Consider the following 18,224-nt stretch of genomic DNA (forward strand, 5'->3'; position numbering starts at 1 on the left):
TAGAAGGAATTCAACCACTCATAATAGATTCAATTTGGCTGTGAACATTCAATGTAATTAAAAAAAAAATCCATTACACAAAATTCTCTCTCTCCAAAAGTGGGTAAGATTATTTACAGAAAGTAAAAAACGAAAACAAAACCTCAAAATACTTTCAATAAATTAGTCTCAATAGCCCTCCCTACCAGGCACATAGAATCAATTCACAGGGTTTGTAAAACTAGTTTGGTCGCTTGCAGCTTGCAGGGATTGCACGCAGGAGTTGGTGCATTCTTTTGCTATTCGTCCAATTCTTGACCCAAGGACAAGGTCTAGTACTCATACCAGACTCTTTTTTTTTTTCCATTTGTATCTCCTTTATTTAACACAAAACGTGCAGCAGCTACTCAGTTGCTTGACTAAATGGGCTCTGGATGCAGGGCCACGGGGGAAAGGACACATGAAGGATGAATGTGAGGAATTCAGGTATATATCATATGTGCAAGGAAAATAAGTCAGTTCCAAAGATTTCCAACCCCTGGCTAGAGTATTGTACTGACAAATAATATATGAAGAGGTGTTATTAATATGTGAAAAGCCAACTATTTCCAATATTCATCAAATATCACTAAGTTCCATCACATGAATTAAAAAAGTAAAACCAACAACACTTTTCCACAAAGTAAAATTCAATTTTATAAAAAAATCCATATGCCCTTCTATCAAGAACCTGTTAGATGGAACAGAACTGATTGATTGAAATGAACAGAACAAGTAAAAAGACAGTTGAAAAACAGGAATTTTGGAAAGAATTCTAAAACTTTACCTTACTCCTCTCCCAAGGTCAGGAAATGGCCTTGAATTCAGGCTCTGGAGCTTATTGACTCTGTCTAAGCCGCACCTACAGTCAAGTGTTGTTATTGGGATACTGACCTTGGGTTGTTTTTCTGAGGTATTGATGAATTCTGCTTTGCTGCCTACACTGTCACAAGGATGTCCTTGCTGCATTGCCAAGTGTCTGCAAGAGCCATGCCTGGGTTTAACTGTCAGATGCGGCAGAAGAAAATGTCCTTTCCAGGAAAGCTAAAGCACTCTGTCTGGGCCCTCAAAAGGCTGGCTTCAACTAACACCATTTTCTAAGCCTTGAATTTCCCAAGTCTTTCCCAGTCCAGAGACACCAGTATTTTAGTATATACAGCAGCCTTCTCTGACCAGATCATGCATGTTGAGTAGCTTTGAAATGTTTGAAAACTGCCAGGAAGCTGGGATTCTCACAGTGATGGGCTACGACTGAGACCTATAAGAGGGTAGTATCAGATCATCCTGCATTTGTGCTGGTCTGTCCCACGTAACAGAGAATGGACCTTCCCAAATGCCCCTTGGAGAAATTCTGACGGGTCATCCAACTTTCAGTCACATTGCACATGCCCACATGCACTCACAAGTCTCATCTGTCTTCTCTATACCCTGATTTTCATCATTACTTTTCTAAAATAATTATAAGAATGCCTAAGCTGATAACTATGCCAAGAGCACATGTGCAACATGATGGTCAGTGTTGGTCATGTCTGAGCACATCAGCCTGGTGTTGCCTCCTATCTGAGGTTATGTGTGATGCTCCTGTCTAACATCGATGATCTGCAGTATGGCAGCTGCCACAGCATGGGTGTTGTGCATCTGTCTTGGCATTCTGCCAGCTCACATTCATCACTCCTTTCCCAGCTCTATCATGATATCTCACAACCCCTATTATTTGAGACTTTGGATCTGTATGTGAAGACTAACAGAGAGTGAGAGAATGGGTGACGCAGGGAAAATATAGAAGATAAGACTGGATCCCTTCATGTAATGATGAAGTAATAACACTGTGTGTGTTTGTGAGAAGGTAGTATTAGTTTTGAGAAGTATAAAATTTCTACGAATTATTTATGTGACAGAATGCAACAGATGTGTTTCCTACTTAAATCAAGCCTACAAAAACTGTTATTTCTTGAGTGGTCTTTTACTTTAAAGGGCATTTTCTTTAAAGATACACGTGCCCATGCTCTGTTATAAAAAGCATCCTAAGATAAGATAGAGAAGATGAGAAAAAAAAGAGGGAAGTGGGGAAGGATAGAAAATGAGAAATTGATTATTACATTTTTTATCTTGAAAAGTTTGCTAAGACCATGAAGATTTTAATTAAGGTAAATCCAGTATTTATCATTCAAACTAGATTTCTCTGAAAGTAAGGGATGCTGGGATAGCAACTGTAAATTGGGACTGTACTTGAACAAACTGGAAATAAAGTTACCCTACCTTTTATAGTAAATTTAAATGTCCCTCTTAAATTTGGTCTTGTTCACAAATGACATTTAAACTTCATTAGTTATTACATGGCATACAATAGTAACAACATTATAGGTAAAAATATGAAGAATTTCCCCCATATCCAAAAGGAAAAACTAACTGCTCATTCATTCATTCTTTCACATAAAAATTTATTGTACTCGTACTACATGCCAGATACTGGGCTAGGTATAGAATGCAGATTGACAAAAATACCCAAAATGATCCAGATACTTGAGTTGCTCCTGTTAGTAGTAAAAAGGAACTGTTTGCAGTTTAGACTTAGGTGCACAGAAAGAGAAAAACTTACTCTGAAAAAACTCAAAGACATCTAGATTTTTCTTGTTTCTCAGCAGTTCTTAGGTATGACTGTGTGGGAGAGGATTGTGAGATAACTGAGTTTGCCAAGTTTGTGGAGCCTTAGAAATTAACCACAATTAAAATGAGAGCATTTTTAAAATATAAGAATATATACATATTTTCAACTATTCTTATGTTAGATATTCTCTCATTAGAAATTCACATATTGAAGAAAATTCAAATTCAATTTTACATGAATTTTAAGATTAGAAAGATCAGTGTTTGGCCCAGTAAAATAACTCAAAAGACATCAAGTATCAGGTGCTAAAATTTCATAAACACATGAACAAAGACCACATTCATTCACTGGATTATTGAAAAACAAATGAGAACACTGTAGATTGCTAAGACAACTGAAATATGATGATTATATGTGAGATAATGAGGAGAATCTCTGTATCTTTAGAACTCAGATTTGGGGGATTGCACTAAACCCTCATCTATCTTAAGACACAAACTTTAAAGAGCTTTATTTATTTTTTTTTTCAAAGGCTTGGCTGGTGAAGGAGCTTGAAGTCCTCTAATCAGGACAAAGCTCTGGTCCTGGAGGGTGTGTGGTGTGGCAGAGGGAGGTGTCCTGCCTGGGAACAGTTCCATCCTGTAGTACTAGAAAGATGAAGAAAAATGTATTTGCAACGCATTTAATAAAATTTCATGTAAATATTCTCAAAATCCCAGATAGGTGAGAAATGGTAGTTTTTTTCTAGAACATTGTTATTTCAGATCTTAAATTCTGGTCTCACTCCATCCTAGTGGTATTGTTCTCTTTGGAGTTGTTCATCCAATTTAAAAATCTTCTATTGCTCACAATGCTCTCCTAATTACCTTTTAGAATATTTCATTGTCAATATACACTCCCTGTTTTGATCACTAAATTATCTCAAACAATGCCTGTCACATAGTAGACGCCTGATCCATAGCAAGTTTAAGGGCAAAAATAGGTGTTGCTGTAATTGAATTGCTGAAAGGAAAGCCATCAGATTGTATTTCTTCCACCTTGAGGAGGGACCCAAAAAGTTTCTATGTTTCTACTTACATCAAGTTTATTATTATTCTTCACTAATAATGACCCAAGTCTAGAATAACCATAAGGATATATGGCAGTTCAGTACCTCCTAAGCAAACCACCAGCTGATATGCTGTGTGCTCAAGAAATGGGCACGACTCCCATTTGCAACAATTTAATTCCTGTGATGCATTTTTTTTCCTTTTTTCTTTTTTCTTTTCTTTTTGCTGGTTAGGTCCTTTGGATAAAAATCACTAGACAGGGATGTAGTTCAGTGGTATAGCATTTAGAATGCATAAAGCACTGGGTTTGATCCCAAGCACCAAGCAACTTAACAATCTGCAGAAAGACTGTTTTATAAGATTTCATATGAGCTTAGTTTACTGTGGAGGATGACAAGAAACACAGAAATTTTCTACAATTAACCATTGATACCTGTGGGGAAGTCAGGCCTTTTAGCATCACTGGAGAATAATGCAACTGTCAGGAAAAAGAGGCCAGAACCCTCCCACAGCCATTATGTACATTTCAGGCCAAATCTACCATTTCATATACATATCCATATACTTAAAACAAAAGAAAGAAATATTCAATGTAGACGGTTTGAAAAATGTGCTTCAATCACAAGAAAAAATAATGTGCAGTGTCTCTGAAAATAAGGACAACTTGCTAAACTTTCTCTGGGGCCTCTGAAGTCAGTCTCCTAGCTGGCGTCCCTGCCTCTAAGTGCCTATGTCACATCTGCTCTGTAATCACACACACATTGCTCTATTATAACCTGATCAGAAATCTATTGGTGACCTCTTTATGCCTATAAGAAGTCTTGCCAAAATTTCAAATTTGGGTTCCTGGCTACTGATTGCTGATTCTAGTTCTTAAGGAGTGTTTTAAAAGTTCAGATTTAGATATTAATTTTGGTAAAATTGCCCTCAGAAAGGTAAATAATTTAAACTATAGTAAAAAGTGCATTAATTAAACAACCCATCAACTAGATTCATAATAGAAAATGCAGAAAGCAATTCACATTCAGACTAGCATTTGAGAGCAGAGGACAGGGTCCATTGAATACTAACTGATCAACCTGGAGATGAGCACAGGGAAGGCCAATGCTTGGTAAAAGTCTTCACACAGACGTAGATGGAACTATTCTTACCTGGAAGTTTGGCTGCCACTGCCCTTAAAGGTCTACCTAGAACAATAATATCCACTTTGCAGATCATAGTTACAAATGTCTCACCTATGAAATAAGTCTCCATACTAGTGAGATGAGTAGTCATTGGATTATATCTAATTAAGGAATGGGGATGTGTTTTCAGTTTCTTAAAATATGCTGGATTATACAAAGGAAAGCATGGAGGTTGGGGGTTAGATAAAGGAAAGTGGTGGAAGGTAAAGGTCACTTGTTGGGTTATGAGCTCAGCATCCCTTTCCTGGAAGTCCTTCCATGCCTCATTCATACACACCTGGTCATGTCCACTAAAAGCCACACTTCTGCTTTGTGACCAGGCCTCTCTGATAACCATGCCCTTCCCTAGAAGTCTGGGAAAGAGAGAGACTTTTCCACCTGGGAGGCTAAAGAGGTAAATGTACAAATCACACATCCTCCTACTGTGGGACCTGGAGAAAAATCAGGCTGATCAATCAGTCTGTATCCTGAGAGATGGAGATACTGAAGCCACTAGGAGACACAGCACAAATATTGTCCAGACATGAACAAGAGGGCAACCCCAGGTCTTCACCTTCTGAGATTCAACATACCCTCATAAGTTCTCTAAGAAATTATATCTGAGTTTAAAAAAACAAAATGACAACAGAGCAACATAAAACAAACCTCTCCTTCTCTGCCTTAACTGGCTTGTATTTGTAGCTACAGCCTATAAGAGTGTGATCTAAAACAACCGGATTCAAGCCAGCCACGATCTGTGCTAACTTACCTAGTTTCCAGTCTCCTCTACTATTTCTTCACATGAATCACGTGGGATTTTTCATTTATAAAACACACCTTCCGTTTCAGTTTCTGGTGAGCAGAGCATGCTAAGGTCCGAACCATGGCAAGAGTTGTGAACAGAGATAATATGGGAAAAGACAAGAAATAAAAAGAAAGCAAAAAAAAAAAAAAAAAAAATCAAGAATAAAAGCTAGAGATGTGAAGACAGTGAAGCAAACAATTATCTGAATGAAGAGGTATAAATGGTAAGGTCTTAATGGTAGCCTCTCTGCCTCCCTTAATAGGTTAAAGGATGAGTCTTGTTCAATGTCAATGTTTAGAGATCAATTATTCTGTGAGGAGCAATGTGTACATGCCTTTCAGTCATATTATTTTACTCTCATCTGCTTACTCTTTTAATCTTGGAATATTAACTCTAGCAGGAAAAACAAAGAAATCAACAAGTATAAAGATAGCATTAAACTCTGCTTCCAATAAGGACAAATTACTAGGAGTTTCCAATGAGACAGAAGAAAAGATTGACAGTGCACATATATAATAAGACATTTAGAAAACAATAATTTAAATTTTGAGACTGGTATTAAAATCTTCAATTGTCACTGCTATCAGGGATTTAGTTAGATACCTCAGACACTTCTCTGAGGAAGTCAGCTCAGAATGCTACCAGGACCCAAAGGTCAAGATATGGTAGCTACTGAGGGTACAGTTAAAAATGGCAAAACAGAACACATCACTCATCCTCATCCAGGACTCCAGCTGTATTCACACCTGTAGGAATCTGTCAACACATCCCAGAAAAGGAAAAGTGGATTCCAAAAAACCTCCAGCGAATACCAGCCTAAATGAAGACAATGGAGAGGAACCCACACAAGCTCACACTTTGAAACTAGACAAAACACTGCCCAAATTGGGAAGAAAAGGATTAAACTAGAATATGACTCATGTTAAATAAGTCAAAAGGAAATTAAATCACATTCTTAGAATATCTATCTATCCATCAATCATCTCTCATTTTCAGAAGTATAACCATATAACTTGAAGGAAGTGGTTTTAAATAACTAGAAATACTTGATAAATAGTTTTCAATGTGATTAGTAACTTTCTGTGTTTAATAGGAAAAACCAGTGGATGCTAATAACATGACTACGCCCAACAAATGGTTATATAATTCCATGGACTGTACAGTCAGATTGTATTACTGAGAGAATCTAGAGTTTATTGGAACTACATCCCAAAGTATTCAAGTTTGAGGAACTGCAACCTGGAAGTCATGATTTTTTTTTTTTTTTTTTTTTTTTATGCATCTTGGAGACAGAATATTGGGCTAGACAGACCTCAGATTTGACACAGTAAAATAATATCCATGAAGGGCCCTGAGCTTTCCCTGCTGTGAAAAGCAACATACCATTTAATTTTTAAGCAGGCAGTTATAGGCAGATAAATATTTCAGTTTTTTGGAAGCACTGCAAAAGTTATTTTGCTGGCAAATAAATATGCATAACTTAATATTTTAACTGCTATACTGCTAAATCACAACTATTTACGTAAGATGAATTAATTGCATTTTTAAGCTTTTACACTTAGATCTTCAATAGATAAACTTCTTGAGGCTCACTGAAATACTAGCTATTAAAGCAAAATTAATTCCAAAGCTTCTTTAAAGTTGGATAGTCATGTTGCCATTCACTTGATAATCGTGAAGTTAATCAAGTCCAGAGCAAGAAGACATAGTCAAGGCCCCTGACAATTTCAGGTAACCACTAAGTTCTCAGCAAACTCAATTTCTTTAACCTATGAAATAGATAAGAGCCAACCCTCACCATTACCCACAAAATCTTCTTTTTTCTCTACAAATGGAAAAACTACCATATTAGTTCCTCTGTACCTAGAAGTACTTCCTCTACTTTAATATTCTCCCTTGGATCTAATTACTCTATTCTACTGGTGATATTGAGGGCAGGGTGAGACAAAGCTATAACAGAAAAGATTTGGTGTAATTTCTAGAAGTCACATCACAGTCCAATTTCACCAAAATTTATAATTTCTTTTACTTCTTAGTTAACCAAACAAGTATAAAATGAAATTGCTTAATTTGAGTTGCATTTACTTTCTATGTCTCTGAACTCTTCTTAGTGAAAATACTTTACTAGTCAGAGGTCCAAAAGAGAAAAGACATAGCGAAGCAGAACAAAGATCATGAAAGGAACCCAATTGGTATTATGGAGGCCACTGTAACAGAGTAGCATTCTAAGATATTTATACAGAATGCAATTAAAGTATGAAATAAATTATATCTTATACATTCACTTAATATTGGAAATAAAAAGTAGAAAGGTTTTTTATAAAAAAGGATATTCATGGAAACATCTGCTAAAATATTCACTTATCTAGGAACTATCTATTATATTAAACAAGAAGCATGAACATTATTTTTTGAGTGACTCAAAGGAGGAACAAATCCACATGAATGAATTCACCATAAATATAGAAAAAAATAAACTTAAAATGTTTCTGCTTATCACTTAAGATGCTCTATCTAATAGCAGACTTAATTTTCGAGTAAGATAAAACATGACAAAAATTATAAATTTTAGTTTTTTCAGGTATATATTTTATGGTTAATATTAGTTTTAAGAACAAAGGCCAATAAGAGTATAATCTGTACATAGTTAACAACACAGAAGAAAAAAAAAACAAAAAAAAACATTCAAGTGGAGTAAATTTTTATATAAAGCACTTTATATCCCTTTCCATAGGACATCAAGTTTAATAGTTCGAGGAAACTGCAAATACTATCCCTGATGTCTGGCTTTTAGTGTATACATATTATCTTATTCCTAAGAAGATGGTTTTGCCCTACTCACATTGCATGGGTTTATTCATTCTCTTTTCCCCAATCTGCCAGTTACATCTGCAGCCCAAGCATTTCTTTCCAAAAGAGGAATTAAGGCCAAGCAAGACAAAGAATTTGCTGATACACATATGTCACTCTGAGGATTCTAACAAAGTCTCCGCACCCAATTTAATTACTTCCCTACTATAAAAACACTTTCCATCTGCATCTATTCTAATCATTTTGAATCCAAAACCAACACACTGTAAAGCTAGCTAAATAAATGAATGACGTTTACTTTGGGTTCCAAGTGAGGCAGCATTTGGTATGGCAGTGGGTCTCTAGCTTATGTTTTATGCTGAGACAGTACTTCATTCTGAGTTTTCAATTCTTTACTTAAGATTTGTATAGAATAGAATTACTAAGCTGCAGGTTTTAAATTTTAAATCGCAACTGAGTTTCTGTCTCATACCACACACATACACACACAAATACACACATACACATACACACACACACACACACACGGGGTGGATCAAAAATGGGAAAGAGAGACTGTGAATGCTTGTGGTTCTTAATGGGCAAAAAAAAAAAGTACCCATATCTGTACGTAATAAAATAATACTGCTTAGTGTCTATATTTTTTGATAAATGTTATAAAAACAGAGCTTCTATACATGCATATAATAAAAATTACTTTAAGCTATCTCTGATGAGTGAACTATTCAGTAGTTATTGTATTATTTCAGTGCAGAGAATTCTTTAGCATAATTAGTGTTCTTTAGTATAATTAATTATTTTCTTTGTGTTCCATCATTACATTAACTGAGTATCACTTACAGTACTCTCAGACCTAATATTGCTGAATAAATACAGGATCCGAGAAGAGCCACATCTTCTGTCACTGACAGTGACTGGAGTGTGGAGACTGGGCAGTGTACCAGTAAAAGGAGAGAGATCAGTACTGCCAGAACATCTGGGCAGCCTTGAACCAATAAGAAAGCCCAGAGGTTCTCAAAGGCTTTTCCATTTGGGGTTTTAATAAGATTGTTTCATTTGTTTTCGACTGCACACAGTTTTAAAGTTTTTAGAAAGTGATTTGTTTGATTTTACCCATGTATATTACACATCCAGTAATTTTAAGAGTAGCTGGTCCATGGAAAACAACTGCTAATTTCTATTCAACAACTGCTAATTTCAATTTCACAGCAGCTAATTTTCAATTTCACAGAGATACATATTGTTAAATAATGTGATATATTTTAACAGTCTCTTGAAATAGCCATTATTTATCTTAAAAGTAAAGTTATATTTTTCCTCTCACTTTTATTTTTCAGTGCTTGGGATTGAACTCACTAAGCAAGCATTCTACCAATAAGCTAACATCCCCAGCCCTAAAACTATTACTCTTGAGGTCATACAGACTGGAATTTTCTAGATTGAAAAAAAATGATGTCATTTCAAGATTAAATTCATTAAGTACTAAACTCTGTTTCTTCTCTAACACACTGTTGACTTCATGAACATTGGAAGCATTCTGCTACTTAAATTTTACTTAAGTATAAAATTATATGTCAAAATTCATGAGTGGCTTCAATGTAAAAAAATTGATATATAATGAAGATGATTATATTTTTCTCCTTTTTCTACTAATCCTCAAGACATGCCCTTTACTAATTTATCAATGTATATAATCCTTGCAAAGTAATTCACAGATTGGTTACTCATAAAGGTCAGCAAAATGATCAGGAAGGAAGTCCCTACAAGGAATATAGCTTTAACCTTCCCTTCTCTGCATATTAGATTAGGATTCATTGGGTAGGGGGGATATCATTGTTCACCCATTTCTTAATGTTCCAACAAGATAGATTTACTTAGTTCCATTTTAATAACTAACTATAAAGAGCAAAGATTGAATGTCAATAATCCTATACCATATTATATTGCCCTTAATGTTCCAAAGGAAAAGATCACATACAATCACTTTAATATGTAGAGGAATCAATTATAGAAACATCATGCTGCGTAAAACAAAGGAAAAGTTATTGAATGGTTAATGGATGGTACATAATACAATCTAGCTATCCAAAAGGAAATCATGGTACCATAAACATTTTACAGAGATCTGTATTTCTTTGTTGTACTAAGAGAATCACTACATCCATCATATGCTATGTGAAGAAGGACAAAATAAACTAGTACCAACTCACAATTAAATGCAAATTTCTTAATATATTAGGGTAAGTCATATCATTAGCATCAGATTAAGAACATATGTTTATTTTTATGTCATGGTATTTATAATACTTTTACTTATCCATTTAAAATTCAGACCTGAATATAGAAACAAAAGCAAGAAGAATGGCGAGATTAAAAAAATTGTTGGGCATCTGGTCTAGCAAACAACTCAGTACTAGCAAATCCCTCAGCAACAGGGATTGAAACCAGGGCTTTGTGTGCCCTGAACAAATACTCTACCCTTGAGCTACATCCTTAGCCCTAGAACTAGGTTCCTGTGTGAAGTGGTCTCATACTTCGATTCCTCAGTTCCACCAGCTCCAAACAACCAAAGAGAGAATGCCAAGTTAATGTTGCATTTACTAATTTGATAGTATTCTCAAAAATCTAGCAGTGTTTCATTACAAAGAGAAATATTATGGTTTTTATTTTTTGGTAAAAACAGATTTGACTGTTATTCAGTACCCAGCACAATTCCTGATAGAAATAGATTATAAAAGATCAGATTGAAAAATGAAGTTTAACTTAATATGACATCAAAGAGAATATTTTTCAATTCTTATCTAGAGATTTGTTGTTATTCTTTAAAAACAACTTCAATCACAATCTCTTTTTATTAATGTTATCATTAATGGTGCCCTGGCCAAATAATATGTAATTTCCACACACAAATTCTGTAACAAACTCAGTGTTTCAAATCTCAGTTGTACCTGATATATAATATAATATTTTACTAGTTTTGGAGCTTTAATTTTTCTTAGAGGAGTCTCAATCTTTATTTTGCTGTACCTGGAATTCTGAGGTTCTGAAACATCGGAATCTGTGCACGTTTTCTTTACCTGTAAGAAAAAAGTAGTAGTTATTCTCATATGAAAATATAACTTCCTTACTCAGGTTCACACACTTATTAAAGAGGATACAGCTCCGCTCACCAAGGTCTCTATAAAATACTCCCCACATTTTACAGCAACAGCATGCAGTACTAAATAGTGTATTTCATTATTATCCCATGAACAGCTGCCAAATGCACTTCGCTGGTCTCCATCAGTATGTAAAATGTTCAGCAAAAATTGCTGGGGACCAGTCAAATGAGGAACAAAGAAACCAAAGAACTATGTTTCCCACTTAGGAATGAGAAAGCCATACTGTTCTTAGTCCATTAGGAAGTGTTTTTCCAATGGATACTGCTCCTGTCGCCCAGTAAAGCACACAATAATAAACACCAGATTCTGGGACACAGTATAGTGTTAGCTAAAACATTCATATATTAATTTTAACTTTCTTAATCCAATGACTATATGTTTTATACATGTCTCAGCACATCAATTAAGTTTAGGCATTGCTCCTAGACTTTTCACATATATTTGTAGTATATTTCACAGATTATATTTCAACTTTGAGGTTTCTAACTTACGAAAGGTAAAGAATGAGATTAACTTTTGCTTTTCAGGCCATGCTATCCATTTGAAGAGATGTATGTTGTAACCCTCTAAATAAGGGAAAGCACGTATCCATCTTCTTTCAAAATTTAACATCAAGCCCAGATACCTATTCTGATACCATGGTCTTAAAGGTATATTGTATTCATAGTAGAATAAACTTCAAAAATCCTTTCATTAATATGAGAAGTGCACAATATATATTTACAAGTCCACTGTCATACACTCAGGATATCCGTATTGTGATGGCCTGCCTATTTATGCAACCCACAGGATTCCAGCAATTTCAACTTCTAATATGTGACTTGGAAGTGAAACAGTTCACTAGATATATACAGCATAGAGACACTTGTGTAGTGTGAATTGCAAAATGAAAGGCACCACTAAGGACAAGTTTTGACTTGTACAGTATTGTATTTCTAGCTCACAAAGCAATTCTTTCCTCCTCTTAATGAATGCTTAAAACATACACACACACTTAGAAGAATGCTTAAAACACACACACACACACACACACAACCCTACACTTTCAAAAATCTGTGTCTTTTGCTTTCATTTCCAATCATAGACATTTGTGTAATCTGGGAAACCAATTATTTGCTTGATTAACTTTGTACTCTCTTTTGCTTCCAGTGGATACAATTACACAACAGGAAAATCAAACTGAGAAGCAAAGAGATTGTCATTCTGTTCTATTAGTTCCCTTACCATGGAACTCTAGCACCAGGAGACAGAGGAAGGAAGAAATGTTTTTAAGAGCAGGGGAAAAAAGAAGAGGAGGAGAAGGACAAAGAGGATGAAAAAGAGAGAAAAGGTGTGTGTGTGGGGGGGGGGGAGAATACTTTTCTTAAAATGTTAATACAAAATTCACCAGAAAATCCACCAAAATCTCGTGTCCATTAAAATTTTTTCCAAGAAAAAAATAGGAACCAAATGGGAAAGACAGCAGGAAATAGAATCCTTCCTTCCCACTAGTTCTTTCCTCTAAATCACCACCAGAAACTATCTGATCTGTCCAATGGATACACAGAAAACACCCCAAGTGAATACTACTTTTCTTAAGACCATAGTGACTTACCTTTGAGACTGGCAGAGAAGCTCCAGAACACCACAAAACAAAACAAAACAAAACAAAAAACAAAACAACAACAACAAAACACATATATTTCCGTCAAGACTTAGAGCCAGATAAGTTTCCTGTGCCTTATTGACAAACCATTTTTTCTTTATTACCCTTGATTTTCCAAAGCATCATTTTCCAAATAACTTACCAGAAATTTCTGATTCTTTTTAATTCATTTTCAAAGTACTAATTATAATACCAATCTAATAATTATAATACAAATCTATTGATTCTTTTACTATCTAGTACCCATGGAATCCTGGGATTCTAAATAATAATTAGTATAAGTAAAGAATTAGATTTTTTCAGATATTGGTAAAGCTACGCTTTCATCCAGATGGTTGCAATTAGAATTTTTTGTTCACTTTGTGGTTGAATGAAGGAAGGGTTGTATTTAGTATACTATGACTAGTATAGGGTACCACTATCTGAAGTGCTGTGTTTACAAAACAAACTCCTCCATCTCAAAGAAGATGGGAAGGGAAAAAAAGGAGTGACTTCTGAACTGGTTCTTAAGGACACAGGGCTTGAAGACTCCACCTGGAGAACATCAGCACTTCCCTGTCCTGGGCTTGACAGGGAACCACCTTATGAAGTCCTGGTACCCAGTTAAAGGGTCTGGAAATTAACCTTGGGCAATGCAGACCACTGAAGTGGAGATAATATAAATATATATATATATATATATATGAATTTTTTTATTTGTTCTAATTAGTTATACATGATAGCAGAATGTACTTCAACTCATGGTATACAATTGTAGCACAACTTTTCATTTCTCTGGTTGTACATGATGTAGAGTTGCACCATATGTGCAGTCATATATATACCTAGGGTAATGATGTTCATTTCATTCCACCATCTTTCCTACCTCCATACCCACTCCCCTTCCCTTCCTCTCCTTTTGCCCAAAGTTCCTCCATTCTCTCCATGCCCCTCCCCCACCCCATTATGATCACCATCCACTTATCAAAGAGAACATTTAGCTTTGGTTTTGGGGGATGATAAACTGAGTAGTGCTGCCCTCAAAGACAGTGTGTGAGGGAACAAAGTGAAGGCTGAAGTATAGGCAAGAGTCTCCTGCAATGAGAGACAATAGAAGTTCCATGAATGCAGAAATGGCATTGGCCCTAGACATACATCATTACATCCCAGCCTTGACTGGATGTTCCCTAAATATGTTTACTAAGTGAATTACTCAATACCTCAGTGGAAGGTGGTGAAGGTCGAAATTCAGACAGGAGTCATGGGGAGAAAAGAGGATGTTTTTGACCAATATTTCTGATAAAATATTGTTAGAATATTGTAATTGATTGAAGTATTAGGTGGACTATGACCTAATCATCTTATATGTCTTTGCAAGGAAATTTCAGATTCACCAAAGACTAAATAAGAAAATAGTCATTTTATGGCATCTACACATTGCTTTACAACTCTATCTTATTTCTGAAGTAATAAAGAGATGCTAAGTGAATCATTAAGAAACATACATAGAGAGGTCAAGGTAACAGTTTTGACTAATTTGAACATAAACTCAAGTGAAATGAAGGTCAATGGCACTTCAGTGAATGGCACCATATAGTTTTGGAAGGAAGGAACACTCCTATAGAATACATAGAACCTCTGTCTTCAATGAATACCAAATTACTACCAAATTTGTTTTGAAAGAAATGAAAACAAGCAGGCCAAGAGATGTGGCAGAACTTCATACCCATATTTGAAATCTAAATCCTAGTTTTCATAGATACACAAAGAGGTGGGCAAAAGATGGACCTAAAAGGAAAAGACCACTTAGGTATATACTATTTTTACCTCAGTTCCTATCTGATCATCCTGAAAACCATTAAGATTAGCCTGAAAGTGATTATGTAGCAAACTTCAAATTCAGATCTATAAAAAAATTTTAACCAATATATGTGATGAAAATGGAATTTAGAAGCATATAAACTAAAATGTTTAAAACGAAGATCATAGGATCTTAATATGTAAAGCTCAATTTCTATTACATCACAATAATGATAATTACTGCCATTTATTAAGCAATTATTCTCTTTGGCACACTATATTAAGACTATCAATACGTAATCTCATGTAACTCATGAAGACAGGCATGAAGGATAAAATTCTCATTTTATAAATAGAAAACTAAGGTGTAAAGAGGTTACATGACTTGTTCCATGTCTCACTGGGGACAATAGCAGGGCAGGTAATAGAAATGAAGCCTTTCTTCCCCTCTTATTTTGTATTCGTCAGTTGAGTCTATTAGGTTTTCTTACTTTTCTTTCTTTTCAAATATTCAATTGATTGAGGTGTGGTTGAAAAACAAAAAGTGTACATATTTAAAGAATACAATCTGATGAGCTTGGAGATAAGAATACACCTGTGACATCATCACCACTATCTATGCCATGATCATGTCCATCAACTCCAATGGCTTTTCCCACCCTCTTTCTTTAGAGCACACACACACACACACACACACACACACACACACACACATACACACATACACACACACACACACACACGCATGAGATCTATTCTCTTAGTAAATTTTTAAGTAGACAATGTAGTATTGTTAACTATAGGCATGACCCTGAAGAGTAGATCTCTAAGACTTACTCACCCTGCATGTGTGGAACTTTGTATTCTTGACTAATACCCTTCTTGTTTTAAAACTAAGATTTGAACTAAAATTCTATGAAATAATTGCTAAAGAATAACCTACGAGTTACTTCTCATAATGCATCAATTTTTAAACAAATCTTTTAAATTGGACTACTGAAGTAACTGACTTTTACCAAGTACTAGTAATAATTTTAATAATAATAACTTTAGGCAGCACAAGGAAGTTGTTTTGAAAATTTTATCCAGTTAACTCTAGCATTCACCCTACCCTGCCCCACCAACTGCCAAGAAAGGATGATCTAAAAAGCAACTTCTGATTTTTTTGTTTGTTTTTGTTTTTGTTATTTTGTTTTATTTTTGTCCAAAACACATGATATTCCATGCAGCAAGACATTACTGAATGCCTGGGTAATGAGGCACTGTCTAGGCTTTGAGATGAACTGGACTCAAGCAGTTCAATGGATTATAAGTAGCCACTAACTACATGTGGCTATGAAACCTGGCTAGTCTGAACTGAGATATGCTCTATGTGTAAAAACACACACTGGATTTCAAAGTCTTACTATGAAAAAAAAAACATATTTCTTTAAATTAGATGATATTTTGAATTAGTCTCACTATGAAAAAAAATATCTCTTCAAATTAGATGAAATTATGTTTAAATGACATAATTCTCCTATTTTTCCTTACTTTTTCCCATTTAATCACTAGAAAATTTAAAATACATGTATGGCTTGCATAAACTTCTGTTGATCAGCTTGACTTAGACCAACAAAAACCTATCTGCCTGGATCATGCATTCTAGAGAAAGAGAGGAAGAAGTACAGTAAATGTGTAAGCTGGTAAACAAAGAATACATGGCAGTAGGGACTGATGCTGAGAAGAAAATGAGGCTGAAAAATGGGTAGATATTACATTAGTTGACTATTATTTTTAAAAATCATTTTTCATATATCCTAATGCTATTCATCCTTCAAATTCTTTATGTTAATTTACATGAGTAACACAAAGAGTATAATTTCAAAATAAGTTATAGAGAATTGGAGATATGGTATTAAGAATGGTAAATACTTTTAATATCATATCTGGAAGACATATATAGAACATAGCATAATTTTCAGAATGTTTTACATCATGACAATTATACTGAAGTATAACAATCAACCTTATTTTTTTCATATATGTTTCAACCACTGGGTGTTTGAGAAGCTCACAATCTTTTGAGGAGAAACAGAATTAACTCATGAAAAATGTACAAAGAAGAACGAATTTCTTCTATCCCATCCACCATCTTCTAAGAAAAGCTGGAATCAATTATCCCATTATTTTCTACTTAATCTTGCTGTTTATAATTCCTGAAACATGAACAATCATAAAAATGTAGAGCATGGAATCACGGAAAAAGATTTTCCAAAGGCCTCTTTGAAACTTCATTTCATTTTGAAATGAACTCTAAATAATTAAGTCTTACTATTTACTATGCAGTAATAACAAGAGACCAAATCTGCATCCGTAAATACAAGATGGAAACTTGGGAAATGAAAGTTTGCTATTGTAATGAATAATTTACTATATGTATTTTTATGGGTGATAAGTAAGGCAATATTTTTTTTCTCTGAACAGTGTAGGAAATACAATGTAAATTAGATTTGAATATGCATTATTGCTTAAGGAAAACATGGAAAAATAAATAGACATAAATTACACTTTTTTAAAATGCAAATTATATTGTAGATTATTTCATGCCAAACTGTGTAAATACAGAAACTGATACAGAAATTACTGTCAGCAACAATTTATACTTACCAGCTTTATTCATATTTCAAATGTGAATACTCTGTGAATCTGACCGCATAAATGATATTTATAAAAATACTGTAGTGCAACAATTTCTTGTATGACTGCGTACTATGTTAAATGTATTTTTGTGACTGGGTTAAATAAAACCATTGGACAATTGCTTGATAAAGATGAATGATACCTAACATTAATTACTTCAGGTTCTGACAGTAAAATAAGACTTCTTGAAATATCAATGGTTTTATTGAAAATGTTTTTTATATTTTCAAATAATTAGAAGTACTAGAAAAAGTCATGCCATGTTTGAATTTTAAATTAAATAATGAAATCTAAAAGTATTTTATTACAATTATTCCAACTTTAGTCTAGGTGTTTAAATTATGGTCTAATTTAACAGAACTCATTTAATGACTCATTTACAACATGGATTTTTAAAAAAAAAAATATTGTAAAACAATTAATACACCCAGAGTTTGATGGACTTCCCAGATCATCTGGACTCAGATGAGCTACATTAAATAAATACAAATTAAAATAAGTAC

The 18,224-nt window shown here is 34.4% G+C and overlaps 1 protein-coding gene across 5 annotated transcripts in view; it reads right to left on the reverse strand.

Moving 5' to 3' along the window:
- Positions 1 to 18,224, reverse strand: part of Eya4 (EYA transcriptional coactivator and phosphatase 4) — a 258,627-nt gene that overhangs the window by 113,272 nt on the left and 127,131 nt on the right. For all 5 annotated transcript variants that reach the window (XM_076858240.2, XM_076858239.2, XM_076858238.2 and 2 more), the window contains exon 3: positions 11,482 to 11,531. In XM_076858240.2, coding sequence (XP_076714355.1) covers positions 11,482 to 11,531 — 50 coding nt within the window. The remainder of the gene's footprint in view (positions 1 to 11,481; positions 11,532 to 18,224) is intronic.

Source organism: Callospermophilus lateralis, chromosome 6, assembly GCF_048772815.1.
Source record: "Callospermophilus lateralis isolate mCalLat2 chromosome 6, mCalLat2.hap1, whole genome shotgun sequence".
Taxonomy (NCBI): domain Eukaryota; kingdom Metazoa; phylum Chordata; class Mammalia; order Rodentia; family Sciuridae; genus Callospermophilus; species Callospermophilus lateralis.